The 12,790-nt window shown below is 40.6% G+C and overlaps 1 protein-coding gene across 4 annotated transcripts in view; it reads right to left on the reverse strand.

Annotated features, from left to right (window-relative positions):
• SMAP2 (small ArfGAP2) overlaps window positions 1–12,790 on the reverse strand; it is a 51,680-nt gene that overhangs the window by 11,140 nt on the left and 27,750 nt on the right. For 3 of the 4 annotated variants that reach the window (XM_036257351.1, XM_036257355.1, XM_036257353.1), the window contains exons 2-4: window positions 3,103–3,236; window positions 1,852–1,937; window positions 795–873 (exon numbers count right to left, since the gene is read on the reverse strand). In XM_036257351.1, coding sequence (XP_036113244.1) covers window positions 795–873; window positions 1,852–1,937; window positions 3,103–3,236 — 299 coding nt within the window. Of the gene's footprint in view, window positions 1–794; window positions 874–1,851; window positions 1,938–3,102; window positions 3,237–4,694; window positions 4,748–12,790 lie in introns of those variants that run through there. The other variant, XM_036257352.1, reaches the window with a different exon arrangement.

The following is a 12,790-nucleotide window of genomic DNA, read 5'->3' on the forward strand; positions in this document are numbered from 1 at the left end:
TGGTAGTCTCCATTAAACCCTTCTCAGGAACAAGGGTCGTCCCATTGGCAATCAGTCCACTAACACACAGGAAATATATGCTGATCAAACTGAAGGAAACTGGTGATTTAATTACACTTAACTTTGACTTCATTTATGGGGAAAAAAATGTATGTATGTATGTATGTATGTATATACGTATGAAGGGTTTGTATGTGTATATATATATAAAGAGTGAGTTTAGATATATACACTCATATACATATACACATAATGTTCTATTTGATCGCATATGCCTAACATGTCCATCTGAGGAAATAATTTGGTACTAGAAGTCACTAACATCCAAATACAAATCAAGGCAAAGAATTCACTAATGGTTTGCCCTGCCCACTCTTGAGGCCAAAGTTTGCTCCATGAATTTCATGGTCTTGATTCAATAACTGGGTTTTTTTCTATTTCTATATTTTATTTATTTTTTTATTTATTTGAGAAAGAGGAAGGAGGGGAAGAAGAGAGGGAGGGAAGGAGGAAGGGGGAGAGAGAGACAGAGAGAAAGAGAAACATCTGTTTTTGTTGTTCCACTTATTTATGCATTCATTGGTTGATTCTTGTATGTGCCCCAACCAGGGACTGAACCCACAACCTTGGTGTATCTGGATGATGCTCTTACTAACTTAGCTATCTGGCCAGGGCTTATATTTATTAAATGATAGTTTTTGAGCATGTTCATAACTGTTCTTCAAATTCTTCCCTGACCTGATTAATAAGTAAATTACTTATTAAGAACAAAACTTGTAAGAGTTACAACCAACCCTAAGGGCACTGATGTCCAGACTTCGGTCCATGTATTTCTTCTTCTCATATTTATCTCGAATAAATCCCTCGACCGCTCTGTAAAAAAGCTTATTAAGGATAAATCAAACAAGTCTTTCCCACGGGATGACTATGAAAGGTCAACCTATATCCCATGGAACATTGTTCCTCTCTCCCTCCTGCCTGGTTTCCCCACATGGCTCCTGGCTCTTCACATGCAGCTTCCCTGACCAAAACCTTGAAATGCTTCCTTCACGGTTACTGCAGGGAGTCCTACTTCCTCTGATTTTCCTTCAGAGTAGTGATAGCGACAACTGGGATTCATCTTCATACCGACAGCAGAGGAGCCTGCGGCTGTTCCAGAACACAGGTAAAGCAGCAGTCAATTACCTATTTTAAAGCCCTTAGGGCAACAGACCTTAAACAAAGGCACATGAATGACTCTAAAAATGATAAACTCTTGCACCTCATGGCCAGATTCTAATCAGTGGGTCTTCCGCAGGGCCCCAAATCAGCATTTTAATAGGTTCCACTTGCACCCCAACCAAAAAGCAAACTCGTCGACAAACCACATTTTGAGAAGCACTGCCTTGAGGGGATCTGGTTTTGGGAGTTGGGTGCTCTCCCACGTTGAGGGGATGAGGAAAGTTGTTGATTGGTCAAAAACAGTTATTCATTTCACACAGGACATAAAAAGGCCTTAAAAATGAATGGTAGTTTTGCTGATTCAACACAACATAGTAAACTATTTTTATCAAACAATAGCTTCAGAGATCCTAAAACTATTGAAGATGTCACGTTACAGAAGAATTCACAGTGAAACAGTGAGCCATTGCAGTCTTAACTCCTGAATGAGTTTTCTCCATGTGACACCATCATTCTGACATAGAAAATATACTATACACATGCTTTTAGTAGGTCTTATTGCAGGAGAGAGAAAAACAAGACATGACTAATCCACAATGATTAAATCTGACTTGGCGCAGACAGGTCATGGGTCTTGAGTCTTATGTGACTACCGCAAAACACCAAAATAGGTTGCTTGAGAAAAGATACGGGTCTATCTGAGGTCGCCGAAAGGTCTCAGGAAGGTAGGCTTCATACAGTCGGTTTGCCTTTCCATTCCCCATCTCTTGCATACACTGTAATCAAAGAGATATGAAAACATGGAATGTCAGGTCAGCAAAGAATTCTAAAACTTCTCACCCAATGGCAGCATCTTACATTGAAGAACCAACCTAGAGAGTGGCAGAACCAAGATATAACTTTGTGTATTTTGATTTCCATCCATGATTCTCTCTCTTTTGCTCCCAACCATTTGCCCCCACAGTTGTCTTTCCCAAGCACCCCCCATGAGTTCCTTTTATTGAATGATCCATCTGACATGATACATTTAATTCAGTAATAATTCAAGATCCCATTTGAAAGCCCAAGACACATAGCTACCAATCAAAATGTCTACTTGGCAGGCGATAATCAGTGCCTAATTGGGCAGGCAACGCACAGGCAGTAACTACATTAGGAATGTATACTATTAATGAACCTATTCAGCTTTATTACCAATAAGTGTGTTTTACGCTACACTTCTGAAATAGACTCCTTAACACTTATGAGCGATAAATCCCAAGATCTTTTGAAATCTTCAAATTCCCAAATATGCCCATGGCATGTAATTTTCTTCATAAGATAGAGGGAAGTGCAACTGAAGACTATAACAAACTTTTAGAACTTTAGTGAATCTATAAAAACAGTCTAAAGTATTTCTGAAGCCATGTTCTGGTTAAGAATAACCTTTATTTCTACCATCAACTTTAGCAACTAGTTTTTTTTTTGGAACCACTCTCCCTTCCCCCACCCTCAAAAATGTTTAATTACTATAAAAATTTCAATGCAGGAAGAGAACAGAGGTGCAGATCATAGGCCCACCCACCAACCTAAAAACAAGCAAGGATCACATATGCATTTTAGCAATAAAATGTTTTCTTAAATTTGTTTTTAGAGAATATCTAAAATTACAACTGTTAGACCTGCAAATGCCTAGGGTCTTAGAAAATAATACAAAGATCCCTCTTTATAACCTTTCTGGATCCATGGGCTCCCAGACCATAGACTATCTGTATTTTGAAGTGGATATAATATAGATAGACTAATTTGTATTTTAAATAGAAAGATTAAAATGTTCTCTATTAAGGTATGAGAATTGGACATACGTGTTTGACAACTAAACTTTCCTTTATCTTCACCTTTGTGCCCAGTTTGAAATTCATCTGGAACTACTTTTAATGCACTCTTGGGTTGTATAAGTACCTGAATCTGTTCTTGAGTCCACTGGTCAAGGTTAACTGATTTTACCCTGGATATGTGCACCCCTAGATTCCTGTGAATTCCAGCACATCGAATGCAGATGAACACACCAATGTTCCAGGAGGCCCATCGTGGCCCTGTAAAGGTCAAGAACAGGTCAATGAAGTACAAATTAAAACAACATTCAAGGCCCAAGCTGTAATACTTAGATTATCAAACATTTCAGCTAGAACATAAGTGAGAGAACTGTTATCACAATCACCTTTTTATTGCTTTTGTTTATTCCTCCATGAATCAGCTTTTATTTCCCCCCTAAATTTAGCTTTAATTTTTTTTATCCTCACCCAAGGACATTTTTCCATTTTTTATTCAGATAGAGTAAGAGGGAGAGAGAAGAGAGAGAGAGAGAAAGAGAAACACTGACGTGAAAGGGACACATCGAGTGGCTGCCTCCCACATGACCCAACCAGGGCCGGGGACAAAGTGCAACCGAGGTACATGCCCTTAGCAGGAACCGAACCCAGGTCACTCTGGACCGCAGGCCAATGTTCTAACCGCTGGGCCAAACCGGCCAGGGCTAGCTTTAATTTTTTAAGTGTACAATAATACAGTGGTTTTTAGTATTCAGGATAAAGCTCAGCGGTTAGAGCCTCGACCCTCCAACCAAAGGGTTGCGGGTTCAATTCCCAGTGAAGGGCACATACCTGCATTATAGGTTTGATCCCCAGCAGGTCGGGGTTATGAGGGAGGCAACCAATCAATGTGTCTCTCTCACATCAAGTTTCTCTCCCCCGCCCCAACACTATCTAAAAATTAATGGAAAAATGTCCTCGGATGAGGATTAACCAAAAAAGAGACAATAAGCTGTTTCGCACACTCACTACTTTTGCCCCACCCTGTATTCACACAGTTGTGCAACCATCACCACTATCTAATTCCAGGACATTTTCATCACTCCCAAAAGAAATCCCCCAAACACATAAGCAGGCACTCCCCATTTCCTCCTATTTCCTCCCCACCCTCCAGGCCCTGGCAACCATAAATCTAATTTCTGTCTATACAGGCTTGTCAATTCTGGACATTTCATATAAATGGAATTATACAATATGTGGACATTTGTGTATGGAGCAGTTTTTTACAATGTCTGATAATATGGATGTTGAAATGTAGATGTTATAATACCATTACTTATACAAAGAAAAATCCTAGGAGAACAGTGCAAAGTTATATCACATTATTTAGTATCTAACATGACCAGCCCTCCCTTAAGCAACTTTTCAATGGTGGTGGGGCCTGGATTCACTTTTCCTACTAGGAAAACAGATACAGACATGCCATACCAGCCCAAGGTTCAACCTGAAATTTAAAACTTTGTTTATCCTCCCCTCCCTACCAGGCCTATAAAATATGCATCCAGATTAACTTAATAGGATCCTTTCTCCTTGGGCTGATGTCCCTACTTTACCCAACCACAGAATCACCTAGATTCAAGGCTGTCAAATACAGATGCTTATTAAAATACAAAAGACATCTCAGATATGTATTTTAATTAAAAACTGTTACATAATCTCCCATCTCCTGCCAACTTTGCTCACCATAATCACTCTGGAAAATCATCAAACACCTCTTCATAATTTTTATACAGGAAAAAGCAACTTTTATGTTATACCTGCCAAAAACATTGAAAAATCACTACTATTTCTTCATCATTCCACTAGGCAGAAATTCACCACATAAAATAATCATAATATCAAAGCTGGCAGTTACAGTAAAGTGGTGAAAAGACACAAAATGTTTTTTCTACAGAGATAAACAGGACCTGTGTTTCGAACAACTGAGGGCACAAGGCTTCAGTTCTCCTGGACACAATTATTTGGCTGGTCTGCAGGCTTTAACAGCCGTCTTAATAAAGAAATGCTAGAATCATATGCCAGATTATTCTTTAAAATTTCAATCCATGATAGTTATAAATAAGAATGTAATTTTTTGACAAAGGTATCACTCAGATACTAAAGCAAATATGTCAAGTACAGAAGGCTCTAATTCTCCTTATAACCACCAGGTGGTGTCCTCTGCCTGCAATTTTTTAAAATGTTTTAATTGATTTTTTAGAGAGGAAGGGAGAGAAAGATAGAAACATCCATGTGAGAGAAACATCGATCAGCTGCCTCCTGCACTCCCACACTGAGGATGGAGCCTGCAACCAGGGCATGTGCCCTGACTGGGAATCAAACCAGGACCTCTCAATCCATAGGATGATGTTCAATCCACGGAGCCACATTGGCCGGGTATTATCCTAATATTACCTTCTTATTGCTATTATCTCAAAAGGCTCAGATTTATCTTCTGAAAAAGACTTTCAGTCCCTTCAAATCCCTGCCTAGACAGATTCAAACCTATTGTTTGAATAGTCTGCCGTATAGCTAATAAATACACAAATGATTCACACACTTCTTTCAGTGGCAAGGAGTTACATAAACACAAAACAAAAAAATCTAAACCGATATGAATGACATTTCATGGGGAGCTGTATGTCTATTTTAGGTTACAGTGTTCAAAAAGGAACGGAGATATGATCTAAGTTATATAGGGTTTAAAATGGGACCAAAAGTTAATATCTCATATTTCTCTACCATTTCCCCATTGCTCTATATTCTAAAACTCATGATAAAATAATTAAAATATATTTGCAAACAAAATCAGAAGCCAAAAACACTAATTAAAAGTTATCTGTGAAGCATAAGAAATATTGTCAATAATACTGTATTACTATGTATGGTATATACAATCATAGCTATGTATGGTGTCAGGTGAGTACTAGACCTACTGGGGTGATCACTTTGTGAGTTATATAAATGTCTAACCACTATGCTGTACACTTGAAACTAATATAATATTGAATGTCAACTGTAATTGAATTTTTTCTTTTTTTTTATCCTCACCCAAGGACATTTTTTCATTTATCCTCAGATAGAGAGAGAGAAACATCGATGTGAGAGACACATTGACTGGCTGCCACCCATACAACCCCAACCGGGGCCAGGGACAATCTGCAACCAAGGTATGTGCCCTTAGCAGGAAACAAACCCGGGACTCTCCGGTCCACAGGCTGACGCTGTAACTGCTGAACCAAACTGGCCAGGGCTTTTCTTCATTTTTAAGAGTTAAATTAAAAAATTAGGCCCTGGCCGGTTTGGCTCAGTGGTTGGAGCGTCGGCCTGCGGTACAGAGAGACCCGGGTTTGGTTCCCGCTAAGGGCACGTACCTCAGTTGCAGTTTGTCCCCGGCCCTGGTTGGTCGTGCGGGTGGCAGCCACTCGATGTGTCCCTTCACATCGATGTTTCTCTCTCTCTCTCTTCCTCTCTCTCCCTCCCGCTCTATCTGAACAAAAAATGGAAAAATGTCCTCATTTGAGGATTAAAAAAAAAAAAAATTAGCTGTGGAACCCAGATGGTGTGGCTCGCTGGTTGAGCATCAACCCATGCACCAAGAAGTCGCAGGCTCGATTCCTGGTCAGGGCACATGCCCAAGTTGTGGGCCAAATCCCCAATGTGAGGCATGCTGGAGGTGGCCAATCGATGTTCTCTCTCATCGATGTTTCTATCTCTCTCCCTCTCTCTCCCCCTTTCTCTCTCTCTAGAATTAATAAAGAAAAAATTTTTTACAAAAAATTTGCTGTGGAGCCCTGGCCCGTTTGGCTCAGCAGTTAGAGGATCGGCCTGTGGACCAGAGTCATGGGTTTGATTCCGGTCAAGGGCACGTACCTCAGTTGCAGTTCAGTCCCCGGCCCTGGTCAGAGTCCTATGGGAGGCAACCAGTTGATGTTTCTCTCTCTCTCTCTCTCTCTCTCTCTCTCTCTCCCCCTCCCTCCCACTCTATCTGAAGATAAATGAAAAAATATCCTCAGGTGAGGATTTTTTTTTAAAAGTTAGCTATGGGCCCTGGCCGGTTTGGCTCAGCGGTTGGAGCATCAGCCTGCGGACCAGAGAGTCCTGGGTTCGGTTCCCGCTAGGGGCATATACGAAAAAAAAAAAAAGGTTAGCTGTGGAATGTTACACTGTTTGCTTCCTGGAGAAGGTGATTCCCAGTCATCTAAGCCACCATCACAACTGTGGGATTTCTCCAAATCCCATTCCAGAGTACTTCAAGACCCTCCCTCTGAGGAATATAAGAATAAGACCTGCTACTCTGGAGCTACTAGCAAGGCCTCAGTACAGAAATAGAAGTCAGGAGAGCCTCCTCTGCCGCCTCCCATATCCCTCCTACAACCTGTTCCCAGTGAAATAGTGGCAGTTCTATCCCACTCAGCTGCCTTTAGTTTTTTGTTGGTTTTTTAATCTTTATTGTTGAAAATATTACAGATTTTCCCCAGCCTCCTTTAGTTTTAAGCCACTAGATTAATTAGTCAATAGCTGCATGTTCCATAACAGATTCTGAAACGAGAGAAGAAAAAATAAGAAACAACAATTATTTATATGGCTGGAAATGTGGGAAAATGGTGTCGTTATTAAAAGTACAATCTTTGCAGCCAGATAAAACAGGTTTGTATGTCAGCTCCATCAATGATTAGCTGTATGACCTTCAGAGAGACACTTAAACTTCCTAAGTCTCGGTTTCCTCATTTACAAAATGTGTACAGTAGTATCTACCTCACAGAGCTTAGAATGTAGGGGGACAGTGATACAAGAGAGCTACCTGTAAGAACATGGTATAGAATGAGATTTCCAGAACCCATTTCCAATCCATCTTCTTTACTGACAAGGGCTGGTTAACTCATTCATATGTATATACCAACACTACACAACCCTGCAGAATGCAGCTTTTTAGACAGGAATGAGTTCCAGTCTGAAAATATCAGAACCCAAGTTGACTGACTGGATAGAAAAAAAGAGGAATTTACCCTGGAACCCATTTAAAAGTCTTCTAGAAAACATGACATTTTAAGCATCATCTTTTATCTCCCTCAAAATATTCACTGAAAATGCACTATCTATACCCCCACCTGTTTCCCTTCCCCACGCATGCCCCCACCCTGCCCCTGGGCGCACACGTGCCTCCACTGCGCCTATCAAAGAAGGCCAAAGCTGTCCTTGGATTCCACAGCACCTGGTATTGCAGCTACAAGGCCAGACTGTTAAAGCTGATATACTTGCAAAGGTAAAGCAACTGTTCAATACACACCAGTCATAGCAACCAGGAGAAAATGTAGAAGATACCATTTTGAAGTTGAAAGTGGAGACTCTGAGAGGCAAATTCTGAACAATTGGGAAAGCAGAGGCTAGACAAACGATATAAACTGGTAGCGATGAGCACAACACAAGAACAAGGTCATGGCTAAGTGAACATATTCAACAAGAGCCTAGGAGCAGGCTCTGGAAGCAGGAAGCAATATTAAAATTAACATATAATCACTCTGGAATAAGAAATCAGTAAAAATAAAGAAAGTATATGGATGTGGCTGATGAGTCAAGAAATTGACTGCACTAAGTACCAGCTCAATATCAGGGAAATCTACACTTATACTGACAAATACAATGGGCTTTCATTTTTTTGTCTCTAGGGCTTATGACTCCATTTGTAAAATAGAAAGCACGTAATATCCAATTTCATTCAAATTTTGGACAGCTCTACTGTCCAGTAACTACTGGTGCCCTGCTGCAAATTTCCCTTGCTGCTAAAACTTCCCACGACCAGAATTGCTAGGCTTAGAAGGATTCTGGGCTTGAGAAGTCAGCAGAGATGAGAAAGAGAGTTACAGACAGAGCTTTAAGTGCTACAATAATAATTACAGCTCAATGGCCTCTAGCCTATGGAGTTCCAAACAAATAAATTTGAGGGGAAAGAATAAGAAACTTTTAAAATCAGTGTCCATATGTAGATTTTCTGGCATCATGGAGCTGCTGAAAAGCTCTTCTACAGAAGAAGGGTCAAGGATGGGAGAGAAGCCCTGGCCGGTTTGGCTCAGCGGTTAGAGCATTGGCCTGCGGTCCAGAGAGACTGGGGTTCGGTTCCCACTAAGGGCGTGTACCTCGGTTGCAGTTTGTCCCCGGCCGTGGTTGGTCGTGCAGGTGGCAACCACTCGATGTATCCCTTTCACATCGATGTTTCTCTCTCTCTCTCTTCCTCTCTCTCCCTCCCACTCTATCTGAACAAAAAATGGAAAAATGTCCTCGGGTAAGGATTAAAAAAAAAAAACAAGGATGGGAGAGAAAATCTCTTCCATCTTACATGTAAGCCCAGTTGAATCGACCATGGAAACTTTCCCAGAATCTATCCATCTCTACCTAGACCTTCTCAACTTTCCCCTGTAAGCATTCATTCTTGAACATTATTTTTAGTATCTACTATGCACCAAGCACTCTACCTGCTAGTTATTACAAATACAAAGGTAGAAAAATAAAGATGAGATTCCCAATTTAAAGAGCTCATGGACTAACAACTAATTGGTCTCCAGACTCTCACCAGAATCTTTCTAAAATACCGATCTGTACAGATCAGGCCTCCAAATATAAACCTTTCATGTAGTCTCATGTATGAAGGTGAAAATGCAAATGGGTACAAATTTTCTAGACGTCTACAAACTGAGCTCTCCATCTCTTGCCATAAAACTGGCTCTTCCTCCATTTTTCTCCATCTTAGTTATACCTCCAACCACTCAGATGCATAAGTCAGAAAGTTATACATCATCTTTGATACCTCTCTCCTTCAACCCTCCTATCTACACCATCACCAAGGCCAAAATATCTCTCAAATCAGTATCTCTTCTCTCCATGTGTAACACTATTCCTCTAACCCAAAGTCACCAGATCTTGGACTAGTGTAATGACCTCCTAATGTCTCTCCACTTTTACTCTTACTTTTATATTTCCTTCCCCTGCAACCCTGATCAAAACCATTCTCCAGGAAACAGCTTGAGCTCTCAAGGAAGCAAATGTAACCTTGTCACTCAGTTGCTTAAAACCCTTCTACAGAAGGCTTCCTTCTTCACTGTTGGATTAAAGAATAAAATCCTTAACATGGTCTTCAAGGTCTTATATGATCTGGCCCATGCCTACTTCCCCAGCCTTTCCACTCTGACAACACCAGCTTGCTTTCATTTCCTCAAAGCACCAACATGTTCTTTACTTAGGGCTTTTGGCCTTTTTACATGCTGTTCCCACTGCCAAAAAAGCTCTTTCCCCAACTACCATTCACCACTTGTAGCCTGGTCAACTACATATCACAAAGGTCTCAACTGAAAAGTTTCTTTCCTTGGCCCCTCAGTGTAGACCAGATTATAATCTCTCTTCCATATTTTCTTCTGGTTTTTACATTTTATTATGGAAAATTTCAAACACATAAAAGCAGAGTATAATTAACCAGCAGCTTCAGCAATTATCGATCTCTGGCCAACCTTGTTTCAGCTATACTTCTACCCACTTTCTCTCACCCCCAACCTTGCAATAGTTTGAGGCAAATCCCAACTATCATACCATTTCATCTGCATGTACTTCAGTATATATCTCTAAAAGATAAGAACTTTTTAAAGAGTATAAACTTTCATTTACCCTTCACGTTTTCTAAGTCATACCACATTTTAGCATATATTTATTTGACTGTCTGACATATCTTTCCTACTAAACTCTAAGTGCCACAAGAGCAGACAGCAGATCTGTGGCATTCACTGTCCTATGTTCAGGATGTATAGCAGTGAGGCCAAACTTGGGTAAATATTAATTAAAAGTAAGTAAATCCTTTTACTCCCCCCTCCCACTACTAAGAATTCACCAGGGAAACAACAGGTCAAGTACACAGAGAAATACATTAAGAATGTTCTAATAAAAATTAGAAACTTCAACAGATTACATAAAGGAATTATGTAATACAATGGAGAAAAAAATTGTAGCTCTCTGTTTAATATAGAGGTATCTCCATGTTATATTAATTTAAAAATCCAGTTTTAAACCATTTTTGTTTAAGAATGTGAATAAGCCCAGCTGGTGTGGCTCAGTGGTTGAGTGTCAGCCTATGCACCAAGAGGTCACTGATTTGATTCCCAGTCAGGGCATATGCCCAGGTTGCAGGCTTGATCCCTGGTAGGGGACATGCAGAAGGCAGCTAATCGATGTTGATGCTTCTCTCTTCCATCAATGTTTCTTTCTCTCTCTTCCTCTAAAAATCAATAAAGTTCTGTGGTTTATCTCTTTCCCCCACCCCACCCCCTCTTCTGAGGTTTGTCAGTCTGTACCTTATTTCTATGTCTCTGTGTCTATTTTGTTTTTTTGTTGTTTTTTTTAATCCTATCCTAGGACATTTTTCCATTTTTTGTACAGACAGAGTGGGAGGGAGAGAGAGGAAGAGAGAGAGAGGGAAACATCGATGTGAAAGGGACACATCGAGTGGCTGCCACCCGCACGACCAACCAGGGCCGGGGACAAACTGCAACCGAGGTACATGCCCCTAGCGGGAACCGAACCCGGGCCTCTCCGGACCGCAGGCGGACGCTCTAACCGCTGAGCCAAACCGGCCAGGGCTCTGTGTCTATTTTGTTCATCAGTTTGTTTTGTTCATTATATTCCACAAATAAGTGAGATCATGTGATATTTGTCTTTCTCTGCTTGGCTTGTTTCGCTTAGGATAATCCTCTCCAGGTCCCTCCATGTCATCTCAAAGGATAAGAGATCTTTCTTTCTTATAGCTGCATAGTATTCCATTGTGTATATGTACCACAGCTTTTTTATCCATTCACCTACTGATGGACACTTGGGTTGTTTCCAGATCTTAGCTATTGTAAATAGTGCTGCTATGAACACAGGTATACATATATTCTTTCTGATTGGTATTTTAGGCTTCTTAGGGTATATTCTAGAAGTGGCAGGGATGGGGAGGAGGGTTTCAATGAGGGGAAAAGAAGAAACATCTGTAACAAAAATAAATTAATGAAAAGGGTTTTATATATACTTAAAAAATCAATAAAAAACATTTTTAAAAAGAATGTGAATAAATGTACATGTATGCACAGAAAAAATGTCTAGAAGTATAAATGTAAAATATTAAAAGCTATTACTTCTGGCACTGGCTGGTTTGGCTCAGGAGCATCAGCCTGCAGACCAAAGAGTTGCAGGTTCAATTCCAGTCAAGGGCACGTACCTCGGTTGTGGTTCGGTTCCCGGCCCTGGTCAGGGTTGTGCAGGAGGCAGCTAGTCCATGTGTCTCTCTCACATCGATGTCTTCCTCTCTCTCTTTCCCTCTCTGTCTCCCTCCCACTCTATCTGACGATAAATGGAAAAATATCCTTGGGTGAGGATTAAAAAAAAAAGCTATTACTTCTGGGTAGTAGGGTTATGAAATATCTTTTTTCTTCTCTATATGTTGTGTGTGTGTGTGTGTGTGTGTGTGTGTGTGTGTGTGTGTGTGTGTGTTTATTCCTCACCTGAGGATATTTTTCTTCTTATTATCAGATAGAGTGATAGAGTAGGAAGGAGGGAGACAGAGAGACAGAGAGAAACATCAACATGATAGAGCCATATCGACCGGTTGACTTCTGCATGACCCTGACCAGGGCCGGAGAAAAACCGCAACCAAGGTACATGCCCTTTGGGCAGAATAAAACCTGTGACTCATTGGTCCACAGGCCGACGCTCTAACCACTGAGAAAACCGGCCAGGGCTTCTCTATATGTTTATATACTCTGAATTGTTTGCAAAGAGCT

The sequence above is a fragment of the Molossus molossus genome, unplaced genomic scaffold (genome assembly GCF_014108415.1).
Source record: "Molossus molossus isolate mMolMol1 unplaced genomic scaffold, mMolMol1.p scaffold_m16_p_12, whole genome shotgun sequence".
Classification (NCBI taxonomy): Eukaryota; Metazoa; Chordata; class Mammalia; order Chiroptera; family Molossidae; genus Molossus; species Molossus molossus.